This window comes from Rhyacophila brunnea, unplaced genomic scaffold (assembly GCF_057557595.1).
Source record: "Rhyacophila brunnea isolate RB1 unplaced genomic scaffold, BYU_Rbru_1.0 scaffold_10, whole genome shotgun sequence".
NCBI lineage: Eukaryota > Metazoa > Arthropoda > Insecta > Trichoptera > Rhyacophilidae > Rhyacophila > Rhyacophila brunnea.
The window spans coordinates 9,690,118-9,708,738 of NW_028232752.1; the positions used below are offsets into that span (position 1 = coordinate 9,690,118).

The window sequence follows — 18,621 nt, forward strand, 5'->3', positions numbered from 1 at the left end:
TCAGAAATTAGCTACTGGCTGTCTTATAGCAATATTATCACATATCAGATCAGAGAGCTGTAAATTTAGATAAATATATTCTATTAGCTTAAAATTGAGTTGGGTAGAGTCATAACTCATATATTCGAAAAATAGAGTTTTGAGATAATCGCAAAAAACCACCAGAGCATTGGTGTTTTGTAATTAGAAGAAAAATATTGTACTCCTTTGAATATAAATGAGTGAATGAATGAATCCATTTATCGTTAAAAAAAAAACAAAATCTGTTAATACAAACCTCTACTTTGTGGAGGCCCATATGATCCTATTCGGATCGGACATGGTCGAAAAAATACATTGGATTAGTTTAAATTTATTGGTCAATCGCAATTATGATTATTATCTGGGGGTACACTAGTAAGATTCACCATCTTTGGTTATAGTTAGGTAATGAAGAACAGGACTGTCACGTGACTGGGCCATGTATTTTTTATTGTATAGTATAGTCATGAATTTTGTCATATTTCTTCCGTAGTGCATAACGATGCTATAAGAGCGATCTACGCGCGGTATTTATAAAATAGAAAAAGCGCAAGCTGTAGCGCTGGACCAAGAAAAATGGTATAAATATGATTTAGGCTTATAATCAAATATTTATTAAAAAAAATAAAATTATATACAGTAATTTGGTAAATATAACTGATTTTTAATCGCTAAAACCAAGTCGTCAGACAAATGACCTTTTGATGATTTTTAAAGTTTTTTTTTTCAATTTTTGACGTCCGTAAACTTATCAGTATGATTTATGTTATAAAAAATTGAAACTATTTCATATTTATTTTTATTAATCAAACATCTAGAAAACTACAACATCTTGGTAAAATTATAGATTTCTCAACCTATTATGTTAAAACTAGAGCCACATGAACATTTTACCACACGTCCATGACGGGTGCTTATCTTACCTATATAAATATATTATTTAAAAAAATATATTTTGTTTTTATTACCATAATTTTTATTTTTATTAATGTTTATAATTGTTGTATTTTCACATCCTACGATGGATCAACCATTTATAAACAAATATATAAATAAAAATTGGACTTTAAAGACTCAGTAGAATATATAAAATATTATGAGGGGAAGGGAATGAACAGTTAGAACATTTATAAGCATTTTGTATCATTTACGTTTATTTTCTTTACTGAACTCTTTGCTATCCTTAAACCTTTTTTATAAGGCTGTTATCACAAGTTGTGCTTCGTGAGATATTTATCACTACTTACATCTGGTACTTTCTTTAATTGACCGCAATGAAGCCTTTTCTTCTACTGTTATTTGTATCGTATCGCTTATAAAAGTTAAGCTTTATAAATAGGGTATATTATAAACACAGCCCCAGAAAAATACATAGAAATAATGACAAGATAAAAAGAACTTTTTATATACAACGTTTTTAAATTTTCTGTTGAATCATATAAACTTGACTTGACTAGCTTAAACGATCAAAAAAATTGTACTTGATAGAAATACTGATTAATGAAATGTCATTTCATATTGATTTCCATAGTAACATACGTACAATTTTTTTGATAATATAAATACTAGTACCTTCTAGCAACCAATAATGGTATCGAAATAACTTTTTATACAAAAAAGAATTAACTGAAAATTAATTCAATTCTACTTAAAGATGGCTAAAAGTATTAAAAAAATGCATTGGCATCGTGTTCTGATATATTCCAAAAGTTTCAAATGTCTAGCTAGTCAAGAAGTTAGTTAAAAATTGATTGCAAGTTTTGTACCGGACAAACAACCACCGGACAATAAGAATACGACCTAAGAAAAATGTTGTAAAAAATCATAGAACACTGCATAGATTTGAAAATTGTAAGCTTTTGTTCTAATATCTCTTGTCAACTTCATTGTTGTTCGGCAGCTCTAGTTAGCCGTTGTTGAGGTGCTGGTGCTATTGGTCTACTGACCACAGAGTAACACTTCTTCATCGTTTTTTTTTTTTTTTTAATTATTAATAACCATCCGCTTGTTTTTTCATACAAGGTGGTTGTAAGTAATTAATAAACAATCACACACACCCAGGCTTTGAGAAAAACTTATTAATAATGTGTCATCACACGGAAATCGAACTCAGAACTCTCGGGTGGAAGGCCATCGCCTTACGCACTACATCACAAGAGCCGCTCTTCTTCATCGTTGGCGGACAGCAGCAGTTAATCTTGCGCGTTATTGAGGATGAGAGTCCATATGTAAACAAGATTGAGTATATTTAAAAAAAAAACACACACACACAAACAAAAACAGTTTTTTTCTACGTCGGTGGTTAAATTCGTGTGAATTCACCAATAATCTAAAATACATTTTTAAAAATTACATTTTCCGACAACACAGTATTTATTTATTTATAATAAAAATTAAGATTGTATGCAAATGACATTATAAACGACGTTCTTTTATTTTTTTTTAATTATCGGAATAAATAATTTTGAAATTGGAATAGTTAGTCATATTTTTGGCTATATAATATCAATGAATGAAATATTTAATACAATCTAGGTATTGCATAGTATAATAGTAGTATATTATATATACCTGCATAGATAATGGAAACTACAATTGTGTTATATTTTGAGCAATATAATTATTTTGTTTCATAACTTTAGTATACTATGAGTAATTTGAAATCTTAATACTGTGGGATAAATTTATTGAATATAATATAATACTTAATAGAAATCCATACATATAGTATTTATAAGACGTATTGAGACAAGTGGTTAATAACGCTGTATGTTTGTAAATATGAAATATATACGACGAATAATGTGTAGGTATTGTGAAAATACTAAATATGTATTTTTTTTTAATCAATATTTTTGCTCTAAAGTGGGCTGGGTAGATAAGTTTTATCTTTCTTTATTATTTTTTGGTGTAAGTTTGACATTATATCGATTATTAATATAGGATAATAATTCCTATAAGCCGAGCCAAAAAAGTTTTTTAAAAATATTTAAATAAGGACCCGAACCGCCCCATAAAAGACTGCGCCAGGGAAACAATTTTTTTACAATAAAAATATTGAGGGTAAGATTATCGATAATTTTCAGCCAGTCACTTTAGAAGTCCGCCACGTGTACAAAGTTTACTGAATTAATTATTCAGTGTAAATAATAATATTACCATAATAAGATGTAGTGTAAACGGTAAAACAAAACAATATGGAGCATTTACACACACAAAAAACATCAGTCAATATTATAATATATTTTCTTTTAAACTTATTCCTAAGAATTATATATTATGCAATTTTATTATTTGTGAATTTTATAATAAATGTATTTATTTATAAAATCATCGTTTTTATTGACATATTATTTTAGACAATTTTTATTTAGCCATTTGATTTGATTTAAAATAAGGTTTATCTATGCTCAGTAGTTTATATACACATAATAATATATAACTCGTTAGCCCAAATATATTAGATTCGAATTTGAATCCAGCTCTGTAGACATATTTTTTTTAAAACCATTTTCGGTGTTCCAAATTACGTATAATAGCGAAAATATAATATACATATGTTGGTATATAAAATAACAATGGTTTATAACAAAAAGGGTATCGTTTTATGTATTAATTATTAAAATTCTTCGAGGCTTGTTGAAAATGTAAAACCTTCGGATGTATAATAATTACGAGAATCCATATAATCTTTTGAAATGGTTTAGAATAATTTTGATAATATCAGTAAACAGTTTATGGTTAAATTTCAAAGTAAATCTACATAAAAGCAACAGACTCAGGCTTTACTCAACAATTAATAGTAATAAGAACAATATTGTAAATAACTCGGGGCTGTTTATATTTACTGAAAACCAGTGTTGCCAAATCAGATTTTTAATTATAACGTGAAATAAATTATAAAAATAAATTAATATTAGATCGATATTATATTACGGCATGTAAATGAAAACAATGTATATTGCAGATATATAAATGTGTTTATATGTGTGTATTTATTATTTTTTTATATTTCAAGGCAATAAATTAGTATTTGCGATAACAATGTTAAGAATTTAGTATGTGGGGATACTGTCAAATGTTGGTAAGTCTCAAAATCATGTTATGGAGCAATTGCAATTTGAAGTTTGATATGCCCTCTAAAATCAAACATAATACTGATTTCTTTGTGATTTATGTGCATGTTTTATATATCGAATGACCTTGATTTTTTTCTAGCATACATATTTATATATACCTATATCTACACATAATCCGTTGTTAACTCAAATACCTAAATTATCGACTTACCAACTTTTGGAAACAACCCCACGAATTAAACAGTTAGAGCTTTTATTGCATTATGTGTATATTTACAAACAAATAATTAGCTTGAAGTCTTATAAAAATACGTACAAATTCTATATATTATATAATATAAAATCATACAATTATAATATTCATCTTTTATCTTGTAAAACCTCGAAAAGCATACAATCAAAATCTGGTAAAATTTATAAAAATCTATAAAGTCAAATTAAACAAATATAAATAGTTTTAATATTTTATTGAAATTATTAGCAATTTTCGACAAATATTCAAATGTGGACTTATTGAAAAAAGACACTTCAAATTATATGATACTGATAATAATAATATTGAGTCTACATTAATACGATTTATGGTAGGTATTTGAAATATATATTGCAATTTTAGTTTATTCAGTCTTGTCAAGTTTTTCGTTTGTAAGAAAATCTAATTTTTAAGTTATTACTATATTTTTTTAATTTTTGGATATACGCACATTATATCAAATCACCAAACTTTATTGTTTTACTATTAGTTACAAACTATACTATAATACACATATATATTGCGAGCTGCAATCTTATTATATTATACTGAAATAAATTCATTTCATTTTACATTACTTACAGATGAACTACGTTTAGAAGCACTGACTGTTCGATGATAATAAGTTTGATAATAAGATGAAAATAAGTTTTATTTTTTGCCAATATATAGTTAGTCAGAATTAAAAAACTATAAAAAAAATGTTTTTATGAAGTAAACTGTCAACCTTAAGGGCCCACATGCCGGTCTTAAAATTTTTTTTTTCAGTTAGGTACACGTTCAAACGCGCGCGTTAACATGATCTTACTCCCTACTTCATTTATAATTTGTCGATTTATGGTTAAGGCCGTATGTTGTAGCGTAGCCACTGGGAAATGAAAATAGATATGGCGTATTTCAAAAAAATACTACCTTATTCTTAGGTCAATAATTATTATAAAGCAAACATTATTCGTAGGATGTTTATCACATTTTAATGGTCAAATAGATTGTTTATATCAGTATCTTTAGAATTATCCTCAAATGTGTTAATCGTGCCCATTTTTGAATAATAAAATGCCTAATTCTTGTCAAATTTGGGATCAAAAAGATTATACAATATAATTTTTTATCGTAAATTAGCATTAACGGTTTTGTAAATGCGTTTAAAAATTAATAAAACTTAAAAATCTTAACACTACTGCACATGGACGTACGAAAATATGACTCTATTCTAAAACATTAGAGCAAGAGGCTTAAAAGAATATTATTTTATGTAATAAAAATACTTTATGCAGTCATCAAATGTTTAAAATAAATATAAAGGATAATAAGGTTTCAAAATGATATATATAGATTATCTACAACGATTAAGGAATGTCCAGGGTTATGCTCTGAAAATACCATAAAAGCTTTATTTTGACGTACGCTGAGCATGTGGGCCTTTAACAATCGCTAAAAATGAAGTTTAAAACCACAGCAGTGCATAGTATTATAAAAAAATTAAAAAACCGACTACTTATTTATAACATTACTTTTTATCGCTGCAATTTTTTTCTTTGTAAGTGATAATTGTGATAAAATACTTATTTTGATCCATAGCTCAGCTTTTGACTGTAATAGTATTTTTTTATAAAATTATAAAATGGACCGAGCGATATAGCGAATAGTTTTATATGTGATTGAAATATTTTTAACCAGTATCAGAATCGTATAGGTGTTAGAAAACAACGAACATTAGCGTGGTATCATTTTAAAAACGTTGGCTTTGTTAAGGCTGTTTGCTTCAAAGCCAGTAGACTCTATTTTAACTTTTTTTGATATTTTAGAAGTACTATCCAATCGTAAGTATACAGTACATATAAATATAACATCTGTGTACATATGCCTACATATGTATAAGTACATAGAATATTAAATCCAGCTCCCTTAGTTAAATTTGAGACAAAGTTGTTTATATTCATTAGGCGCTATATTTATATTGAGCAACTGACTTTAAATATAACTTGTTTTCATTTTAATAAAGTCGAAATCTATAGTATATACGATGTAATAAGTCAGTTTGCTAAATCAGATATTATGCTGTCTCTGTATTTTGATGAATGTAAAATTGTATCTACGTATATTTACGTACGTACAATCCATAGTTCAGTCACAGATAATATTAATTAATACTAATAAATTACTTATTTGTCGTAAAATATAAAAAATGGCGACAGATAAAAATGAATGACCTAAAAAGTAACTACTTACTTAATTCTATTTAATTAACAAGCCAAGCTTTATTTGAAAATTTATGAATATATTATACTCATTGGGAAAATACTTAAATAATTAGAATAAAGAAAAATATTTAAAAAAGTAAAAGCGGAAGAGACCAACTTTGAAACTAATAGCCTCAAATACGAATCATTCCCCGCCAACACCACATTTTGAAGGTATTGATTGACTCTCACTCTCTTACTCTCATGATCCATGACTCAACATCGTTCAAAATTAACATAGATATATTAAAGTTTTAAATCTTGTAATGATATATATTATTGTTTGGTGAATATACGTGCCAGCAAAGAACTAGCGACCGATAAGAGTGAAGGGAGTTAGAGGAGGCCTTCATCCAGCAGTGAATTGACCCCGGCTAATGATGATGACATATTTTTGTAGATTGTCATTTATATGATATTAATTGTTTGGTTACTATAATACCCTTTGAATAAAAACTTACGGTGTAGTGTTGGCAATATTATTAGTAATACTAAGCACACTAACCTCGTTTCAACGGATGGTCGCCCTTGCATGGCGTGGGTAGTATCATAGTATCTAGCCAACGTGGCGAGGTACGTACTTTACGCTACAAAGTGTATGTACCTGTCTACGTTGCGTAGCGTATCGTCTACGGCGTAGAATGCTTCGTGAGAGGTCGGCCGCGTTCGCACAGGCTCGGCCGTAGCAGGTAGACTCGCCTACGTAAGGTGGGGCTTCCCTCTGTCTCCCGTCCCCAGGGATCATCTTCGGTGGAGCTTTTATTTATTGTTTTTGCGGTTCTGTGTGATTTCAAGCACGGAATTTTAAGCAAGAGTTTGTAATTTATATGTTAAACGATTTATAATAATTATGTTAAATTCAAAACGAAGTTTGCCTACAGTTTGTTATAAAAAAATAAAGCTCTTTTTATAAAAAGATTTAATTTTCAATGCTTAAGTAACATTATAATATTATATTACTGTAGAGTGTAGATTATATTTTTTTTTGTTTTTCCTGGCCTCACTTCTTACTGACAATTATTATTGTTACAATATTAAAAGAAAAATATTAGTTACAAAAATATCGGTATTGAATTGGATATCAGAGAAAAGGTTTATCATATATTATATTATGTATTGAGGTGGTTAATTGTTACAATTAGTTAACCGTCTGAGCAATCAAAAAATGCTGTATTTAAACAGCACCTCTCTTGGCTGTGTTAACTTTTAGAGCGAGATATCAACACAAACGTGGATCCCTCTAAACCATACCACCTCGCACCATAATTCGTCTTAATCAAGCATATCACAGAGTTCTACATATGGATGTGAAGGTTCATCAGTTGGTTATGCCTGGAAATGTCTCAGTAGCAGATGCCTAAGACTGAAATCGCCAGGCTATCAAGTGAGCTTTGACTGAGTTTACTGAAATACTTAATTTGATTTAAAGTGCCATGGGAGAGAAAGACACTGAGACTTAATAGAAATAAATGAATTTACTGATATATAAATTCGAAAAACATGAGAGCTAAAACAATACGGACAAGAGCGAGATAGACAGTTTTAACAGTTTATACGACTAATTTTTTGTACAAATTAACCACCTTAATACATACATATTATGATAAACTATCTTCGATATCCGCTGATAGTATCCTTGTGTATAGAATAGATGCGCACGTCTTGATAACGTTTCGAGAGAAAATATCAACACTTGTATCACACTGATGGAGAGACGTTGATTTTCAATTATTGACATCCTGCTTATAACTTATTGTGGGTATTGCCCTCCTTCGGTATCCGATTTTGTCTTAATAGGTCGAGAGCTGTTTGTTTTCAGTTTTGAGTCATGTGCAACAATAGTAATTGTTGAAGTTTCGCCGCTACTTATGGAAACGATCCAAAATTTTATTTCATCATAGGCGGAAAAGTCTGCCAGTATTCTATTGATTTCGGAATTTTGTCTTGTTGAATAGCATTTTGAAACTGAATAATATACTCATCAGTTCTGTTTTTTCATGCATCAATTTGTTGATGAATTTGAGATCCCTCTTATCGAAGACGTTGATTCTCAAGTAATCGTACTTAAATAAAAAGATGCTTTCAGATAAAATCAAACTTTTATCTCTGTCACATTATTACACTTATCACATTTAACATAATGTTCATTAATTGTATTGCATAATAATAACAAGATAAAAAGAATTTTTTATATACCACGTTTTTAAATTTTCTGTTGAATCATATTATACACTTGACAATTCTATGTATTAATATAGTTTAAGACAAATAAGGCAAGTCAACAAATCGTTTTTTGCTATTTTGCAACAAAGAAATTTAATATAGAATACTGAAATGTCATATTGATTTCCATAGTAACGCACGTATATACTAATAATTTAGTTATTAAGACCACCCCTTGGCAACCAATAACAGCGGATTGGATTACGGATTTCTTCCGAAATAACTTTTCATACAAAACAGAATTAACTTAAAATGAATTCAATTCTACTTAAAAATGGCTAAAAGTATTAAAAAAATGCATTGGCAACGTGTTATGATATATTCTAAAAGATTTAAATGTCTAGATAACAATAACGGCATTGGTAAATCTTGAAACTGTATCTAAGCAGACTAAAAAGGTTTTAACTATTTCTTTTATTCAAACGAATAATTCACAAGATTTCAGAATATATCATTCTGATTATGAATTCTTATTCTTAATTCTTATTATAGATTCTTAAATCTTGTGAATTATTTGTTTGATTAAAAGAATTAGTTAATTATAAATTATTAGCAAGTGTAAGTAGTTACTTCTAAAAAATATTGGAGAAATTCCACGACGTCGGTTAGTAATCAAAAGTAATAGTAAATAGTTACCTACTTGGATTTAATAAACAAAAATCGATTGCCAAAGTAGCTTGATTTCGAAGAGCGCTGATGGGTAGGTATTAAAATGACCAATAATTGAAATTTGTCGCTATTAGTATGTCACACCGTAGCATATTAGTAGCGTAGATAAATGCGACGATTTGGGCGTTTACCCGTGGAGATGCAGGGTTCGATTCCCGGCCGGGTGGCTAACTTTTTTCAAAAAAAATTTTTTTCTATTGGTTATAAGATACTCTCTCAGAAAGTATTTTTCTAAATTATATAATGTTTAAAAAGGTTTTATCATTATTACACTATGTGAATTAAATACCTATTGTATTATGTTTAACTTTAATTTTGAATAATAATTTGTTTTTCCAGCAAGAAATATTGAGAAAGAATACTAATTATAATATGAATACGTAGAGTAACCTTAATAATCAGAATTTCATTATAAAAGAATATTAAATTGAATATAAAATACAAATACGTATTATTTCATGTTAAAACATTTATTTATTCTTTCTTACTGGTTGTATTATTTTTCAAAACTTTACTGCGTATAAAGTTTTTCAATTCAAATGAAATTCATAATACCCTTTTGGAAAAATAACCGAGAGTTTTCTAAAAGTTTTTATTTATCTGTTTGCTCTTCCGGATGACTTTTTAAATACCTACTTCTAAAAAGCTCAAAGCTTTAAAGTTGCTTAATTGAACTTTATTTAACAAACTATTTTTTTTATCCATTTTTACACAACGTTACATGAAAGCAGCAAATTGAAAAAAGTCGATTTTGAGATAAGCATACCAATCGATTGCTAAAAGCTATTCCTAGATAATGAATCACTGAGATTTAAAAAAAATATAAATTCATTTTAATGAAAAAATAACACTGTTACATTATTTATTACAAAAATTATCCTCTTACTTCAAAGCAACAGTAGAATAACTGAAATACCCCACTGTTAATAATGGTATACAAAAAAGTATTGGTTAGACCAGCGTCTTGTACATCAGAATAATTTTTGTATAACAGGAGAGGCTGCGAAACTTAAGCTGATTTATGGACCAAAGTAGTACATAAACGTTCGCTGTTATGACTCTCCGTTTTGATGAAACTATACTTATAATATATTATTCCAAAACTATCATCATCTTCAGCCGTGGTCGATCCACTGCTGGATGAAGATCTCCTCTAGCTTCATCCACTCATCTCGATCTTTGCTGCACGTACATCCACCAAACTCTATGAGTTTGTCCATCTAGCGGGTTTTGCGGGCCCCACGGCATTTGTCCAGCGATTATTCACTCGTTGAGCGACATGTCCAGCCCATTGCCATTCCACCTGCTTAGTCACCTCTATCACACCGAATACTCCTTTATGCCCAACATGCACCTTTCCATGTCAAGTTGCGCTACTCGTAATATTCCGAAATAGTAGATTCAAATATTTGTTTATATTGTGAATTATATGCGTAGTCGCAGCAATGACCTATTTTGGGTGAAAACTGTTTCCTCATATTATCTGGCTCACCAGGCACCAGTAGCGAGGGCTATGCGGCTGGTCAATGCACTCTCTAGAGATGTAGACACTTTTAGCGATGCATTATGTATTCTGTTTTTAAAATTCTATTTTATTGTTTAATTTGTATTTTTTTTTTTAATAATTTATTTTATTTTATTTATTTTCTATAATAATATTTTTTGCTTTGTTTTTTCCACTACCTTGTTTTTTCTCTAGTTGATTTACTTGTTTTTTTTTTAAATTATAAATGTCATGTTGTGAACGTCTTGAAAGAATAATTTGTTATGTACCCAATTTGTCCTTTTTTAAATAAATTACTTACATAATTTTTATGTGAAAATTGTCGGTTGTATAATTATAATTTATAAACAAAATTGAATTACTGAAACAAGCAAATTATTAAAAAAAGCAGATTTTCAGGCTAATGTTGTTACACGTATTAATTCAATAATGACTCCATTGGGAGCAAAGAAGTGTAATATGGTTTTGCATAATTCATTACAAAGGGTATAAAGAGTACTGCCAAAACGTGTTTTGGTAGCAACTGCTCTAAAAACCCAAAGTTTAATTACAAAGTAAAAATGTTATATTTTGACTTACGTGTTTTTCAAAATTTAAAACGTAGTATTATTTGAAATTAGCAGGAATGGTTTATGATACTCGTACATTAGAAAATTAAAATACAAATATTAGGTTGTTATTTAAATACACATAATTATAATTTACTATACAGAGAGATATAGCTATGTTAAAATGCGATAAATATTTTTTTTACTACGAGTATGTTCTAAGAAAATCATAATATGGGACTCTACAGAGTGGATGTTTCTATTACATGTTTTTACGAAAAACGGATATTAACCACTGGTTCTACTTATTAAGTCCATACTCTGACTTCAAACATAAATTACAATATTTATTTATTTGCCAGACCCATGATTCAAACCTGGCACCCATTACGTTATTCTTCGATCATTAAGCCGCTCGCCCATCTTGTGACTAAAATGTTCACCTCTACAAAATCATTTATCTCTTACTATCAGCTTTAACGCCAAATTAAAAAACTTAACCAGCTGACCGATTTTTTGGCTTATCTTGATAAAATAAAATCAGAAAATCCAAAATAAAAATTCAGCCAGAATCCATTTTATAAAACTTTTTACCGATTGTTATTATTCATTATCGCATCAGACGGAGGTGCGTGCACTAAAAATTGAGAACTACTGATATAAATGGATGAAACCGACCCTGATCGATATTTATTTATGTGGATCAAGTATAAGAATATAGAATATCTAAAACAATATAATTATATTATAATTTTACAACGTTTTTCTTAGCTCGTATTCTTATTTGTCCGGAACAAATCTTGCAATCGATTTTTAACTAACTTCCCGACTAGCTAGATATTTGAAACTTTTAGAATATATCATAACACGATACCAATGCATTCTTTGAATACTTTTATTCATCTGTAAGCAGAATTGAATTCATTTTCAGTTAATTCTGTTTTGTATGAAAAGTTATTTCGAGACCATTATTGGTTGCTAGGCCTCTGGGGTCCTAGCAACTAAATTTTTAATATATACGAGTGTTACTATGGAAATCAATATGACATGTCAAGTACAAATTTTTTTGATCGTTTAAGTCAGTCAAGTCAAGTTCATATGATTCAACAGAAAATTTTAAAACGTTGTATATAAGTATTAATACGATTAATGAACATTATGTTATTTGTGATAAGTGTAATATTGTGAAAGAGATAAAAGTTTGATTTTATAATATTTGATATTTTGCTCTAAATAACTACTTCATAACCAAATAAAACACATTCTTCGCTTTTCTTATATATGAGAAAAATACAGAAAATCTTATTTATCCACGTCTTTTTATTTTGCAGGAACCTATTTTATCCTGTACGACTTCATTGACTACTTCGAAAAGGATGGACCAAGTTTTCTTCAGCGGGAAAAGTTTTTGGATATCATCGATACAATTTTCAAAAACATGTCACGGATACGAAGAGACGCCATTGTTTATCAGGTAAAAACTAACACGATATTATATTATTATAAGATATTATGAGCTAGACGAAATAACTTTCTATAGAAGCAACTGTTGTGTAGTGTGAGATTTGGTTTTTTGTATTAAAAAATAAAATTGGTGTAAGGGAACTTTCAAATTATGATTTCATATTACATAACAGTGGAATTACGCCAAGCTTGCCCACTTCACAAGTAGTTTTATTAGATTAAAAAGTCTTAGATCAATATTGGGCAACTAAATAAAAATTTATCACACTCGTACATTGACAGAGAAAATACATTTTAACAATTCTGAAAGTTTCCAAGTAATTCTGTCAGGCTAATTAATGATGCCATCAATTATTCCCTGTACTTCGATGCAGTCAAATATGCTGCTGTGATGCAGTTGAATTCCTTTGAAGTAGGTAGTTCTTTTTGCTAAGTTTCTAGTAACTGCAAGCATGTGGCTCAATGTTCTGCTGTCTTCTGGATACTTCGTATCCAAGCCAAGAGTCGATGCATCTGTCTGATTCTTGGTTCTATAATTGTTCATGATGTGCTGGTGGTATTAGTCTACTAGACAGCAGCGAACCAATCAGGCCAGTAATTAACACCGCATACATCGTGATAAAAAAGCTTTTACTTCGAATTTCAGTACACAGTTATTAGCTTCAACCAGTGTTTATCTATCAAACTTAAGGACTTAATTGATCCGCCGGATTTAAGAACACCCCTGTAATCATTTAATGCCTATTGGGTACTACTGTATGACTGTATTTGTCCAACGTTTGTCCACTTGTCAAAAAAGAATTCACCGCATTGTCATTTCATCTACTTGTTGACCTCTATTACTACGTACTCTTGTGACTTATTATCCATTCTTTTTTGCGATCTTTCCTCATTATACCCAACATTCTCTTTTCTGTGATATGTTGCGTTAATCGCATTTTAGTATATTATGTAGATGTATTACATAAAGTAAAAAATAACAGTAATTTTAAAATACATAGATACATAACGAAAAATTCGAGCAGAGTGGTATTATATATTTATAAACACACTTTTTTTTTTAATTTCACTGTTTTAGTTGAAATTATTAATATATTTGTCGCTAGATTTCAAAATCAGCCAAGTCCATCATATATGAATAGGAGAAAAAACAGCTTTTTGTTTTCTCAAATATACAGTCACAAGGGTGAAAGTTTGTATTATTTTGAGTATATAATATTTAAAATTAATAAATTCCACATTTTGATAATGCAGAAATATTAGAAAGCAGTAGTTCTTCAGCAATTCACATCAGCAGTCAAAAATACGTAAAAGTGGACTTGGTGGCTGATTTTTAAATGTAACGACACATATATACGTTGATAATAATCGTATCCTAATAATTAATCCAGAAATTTTGTAGTGAATAAAATAAAAGAGATCTCGGGATCCCTAAATTTTTGGTAACAAATTGGTATTTATTACAAGCATTTTACAGGGGACTAAAATACCATAATTATCCCCTAAAACCATCCTTATAGATAAACACACAAAGTTCGATGAACATACCTACGTGGCAGCAAAAAACTAATGACCGAGAATAGAGGGGAGAGTTAAGGTCTTATACAGCAGTGTATCGACTCTGACTGATGATGATAGTTTAGGAATATGTTTATTTTTTCATAAAACATATTTGTTAAAGTAAATACATAAGTAAGTACTTATAAGTAAATAAGTGTAACTTGATTCTTGATAAGTTTGTGGCAAAACCTCCGACAATGGTCAAAGTTTACTGGTTTCCTCATTAGGAGTTAATTATAAGCCAAAGTTTGACGATTCTGAGGGACTTGGAAACTTCCTGCTAGAGTTAGTTTTGCAAGTTACACGGAGAGTATATCGAAGGTGTACTACGTTCAAAGTTCACAAGAAAATAATTGGCGCTGTATATTTTTTCAATACAAACTAAACTGCCACTATTCGACTTTTATGTATATCGATATTTTCTCATGAAAGTCAAATACAAATTTAATGAGCAATTATATTTTGCTTTGTAGTTTGGTACGTAAACTCAAGATTAATGTTTAGGGCGTTTAAATCGTGCGTTATATTAAATTTTATAATAGGTACTGACCAATTATAATTCTGACGCTGAAGACGCACCTGGCGCGTAATGACCAGGCGGCCGATCGATGTAATTAACGTGCATTTTAAAGGTGGTAATTAAAAAATCATTATCTAGTCAGCAGCGAATGTGTTAATAGCTCGCTATTGTAATGATATTTGGTGGCATGATAACCATGTCCGATCCTAATAAGATCATATGGGCCTCTACAGAGTGGATGTTTGTATTAACATATAATTTTAATTACCTTTATTTTTAATTCAACGAATAATTAATTCACGAGATTTAAGAATGTAACATTCTAATTATTGAACGTGCCTAATTTTGAAAACAAATAATTAGAATGTTGCATTCTTAAATCATGTAAATTATTCGATGAATAAAAAGAATGGTTAATTAAAAATTATTAGCAAGTTCAAGTAAGTTACAACAAAAAATCTTGGAATGATCCGTGACATCGGTTAGTAATTAAAGTAATATGTACTTTGATTTAAAATACAAAAGCCGATCGCCAATAGTAACTCATTTTGGAAACCACATTAGTTAAAATTTGTCACAATAAATTAAGTATGGCGCCTATGGTAAAGTATGTTCATGGGCGTGAAACCCGAGAGATGCAGGTTCAATTCCTGCTGGGAATCCTACTTTTTTCAAAATGATTTTTTTCTATTGGTTATAATATATTTTCTCAGATGTGTTTTCAAAATTATGTGTGTTTCACAGATATTTGTTTTTACAAGAAACAGATGTTAGCCACTTGCTTTACCTATTAGGTCCATACTCAATAACAATACGTGTTTTTGCCAGATCCAGGATTTGAACCTTAGATCCACGATGGTATAAGCCAACGCTTAAACCATTCAGTTATCGTGGTCGTAACATGATAAAGCAATCTTAAATCACTGTTCACAACAAAATGCCCAAATTTTACTTTTACCTGACTTATTCTCATTAATCACAAAATCCATTTTCAAATTATCTAATAAAAATAAAATAAAATGCGTTAACTATAACCAATGTTAACTTTACTTATAGTTATATTTATTAATTGGTAGTATTTTTATTGGTCATTTTTTACTCACTTATTTAAAGGAGTGGAAAAGATATACTAAAGGGTTAATATCCCAAGCGCTTGTATCTTGTGTTATAATATATGCATATAAATGTTTTGAGAATATTATATCGTGCCTAAAAAGGCGCAATAAAACGACAGTGTAAGATTCCTAGTTTGGCTACACATATTTTAAGTATACTTTCGGACCCAAATATGTTAGAGAACAGATGGAAGTTCAAGTATCAGTATCAATATTATATATATTATGATCATTGAATAAAATGTTTAGAAAATATGGATATGTTTTATTATAATCAATGTTTTATTAAATCAAATTCAAATTTACTTTGCACATTATAAGAGCATAATAAATTACAAATTAAAAGCGTTTACAAAATGACATAAACATAAAGAAAATAGGTGTCCTCAATATTTACATAAAACACAAGGTAATTATTATGAATTCTAAGCTACTTAAGCTATGTACCATTCTATTTGAGTCGTTTTTTGCGACCCGGGTTTCGCTTTTCGGCATCTTCAGGTACTATGTACACTCACCAAAAGGCAAATACACGCTGATAATGAATGCAGTTAACTCTAGCTTATATAAAAAATTAATACAATAAAGTAGGTAAAAACTTTACTTATTAATGCGTCAATTACATTGAACTACTTTATGAGCTGTTTGTTGGTGAATTTAAAAGCGGGCAATTCAGCTACTGCGATTGTGATGATGACACACAAAACTTTCAATACGCTGAGAAGCCAACAAGCTAGCGACTAGCGACGGGAGGTCGCAACTATGCTCTACTGCGCAGACGCAGAAGGCCCACACGCCGGCGTGTAGCGTGTAAAGTTGACCGGCTTTCAACTTTTCTCGGTAGATTGCTTAAAATCTGCTTGTTAACTTGTTAGATGATGACACAGGGCTACTTTACAGGCAGATTTTAAATTCGCTAACAAGCAGCTCGTAAAGTAGCTCAATGTCATTGACGCGTAAGTCAAGGATTGCAATAAAAAAATTGTGAATATTTGAAATGTTTGTGAAAAAATCCCTACCATATCACTAATAAGATACTAGATAAGCGTATATAAATCGTCAAAAATTAATAATAGTTCATTAATAATTATAAATAATAAAAATATAATTATAACATTTAAAAGGTGTATATGTGACATTGAAAAAGGTGAAAAATTACTTCACAATCATGCCGGTGTTTATAAATTATCCTACCAAGAAATATTATAGATAAATTTATTGTGAAACAATGAAATCAAATAAGTATGACTGACAAAGTTTAGTGTGCACTATTTATGTCGAATCTTAACAGCATAATAACACCCTTCGCCTCCGCTATATATAGATAAAGTCGAAGTGAAGTTACAATACTTATGTAAAGTTATTATAGAAATATTTTTTAAATAACGAACATTTGTTTTCTTTTATCGTTTTAGTACACCGACTGGGAGGAGATTTCCGACGGATACTTGAACCAGAAAATGATTGCCGACGTGGTCGGAGATTATTTCTTCATTTGCCCCACAAATCATTTCGCCGAAGTTATGGCAACATCCGGCATACGAGTCTACTACTATTTCTTCACTCATGTGAGTATTTTACAGAACTTCTAACCTACTTTATTTCATTGTATCGAAATCTATATTTTATGAAATTAAGTATGATATTGGTATACTAATTATTATTGAGTTATATAATAATATAATTAAACGGAGAAATATCCTAAATTCAACTTGATATATAAAATAATTCTTTTCTATTTGTTTGTTTTATATTCAATAATACAATATTTTCACATTCTATCACAATTTTGTAACTAAAAATGCATTTACCTACGGCAAATTTTAATATTTTCCGAAGATAAACCAATATATTTTTCGAAACTAATGTGATACGTCAATATAAACCATGCCGTATATTTGGATCTACGTTAAAGACTGTTATAGCAAGTATAACGACCTTCTGATTCGTAAAAAAAAAACGCAGTACACTTTTTTTATTGAGATATGACTATACTCCTCGGATATTTATGTGAACACAAATTTGGTCGATGCGATATGTAGATATAGAGCGCCATTATCGAAAATCTAACTTTGTCAATTTTTATGCTAGAGACCTGAAATTTTTACAGGACATGCATAAACATATGATATTATAAAAAGCTAATAAAACTTAAAACGCTATTTTCAGACTTATAATGGTTTTTCTAGGGTACGTCGATATAGTGATGTAAAACGTTTTGCTTGTGTTTATTAATACTTGAGGTAAAATAAAGAACTCTGTTTTAAAATTCAAAAGTCAGTTGCCAAAACAATAACGAAATTTAAAAATCGCTTCAAGGAGAATTGTAAGAATCGCTATTTAACAATTAGATAAGGCACACGTAGCTTAGTGGTTTGGCGTTGGATGATCATGTCGACTTGGTTTACTCATGTTGGGTTTA

The 18,621-nt window shown here is 29.5% G+C and overlaps 1 protein-coding gene across 2 annotated transcripts in view; it reads left to right on the forward strand.

Annotated features, from left to right (window-relative positions):
• LOC147078869 (acetylcholinesterase-like) overlaps nucleotides 1–18,621 on the forward strand; it is a 215,291-nt gene that overhangs the window by 121,570 nt on the left and 75,100 nt on the right. For both annotated transcript variants that reach the window (XM_085950597.1, XM_085950603.1), the window contains exons 3-4: nucleotides 12,872–13,014; nucleotides 17,615–17,767. In XM_085950597.1, coding sequence (XP_085806723.1) covers nucleotides 12,872–13,014; nucleotides 17,615–17,767 — 296 coding nt within the window. The remainder of the gene's footprint in view (nucleotides 1–12,871; nucleotides 13,015–17,614; nucleotides 17,768–18,621) is intronic.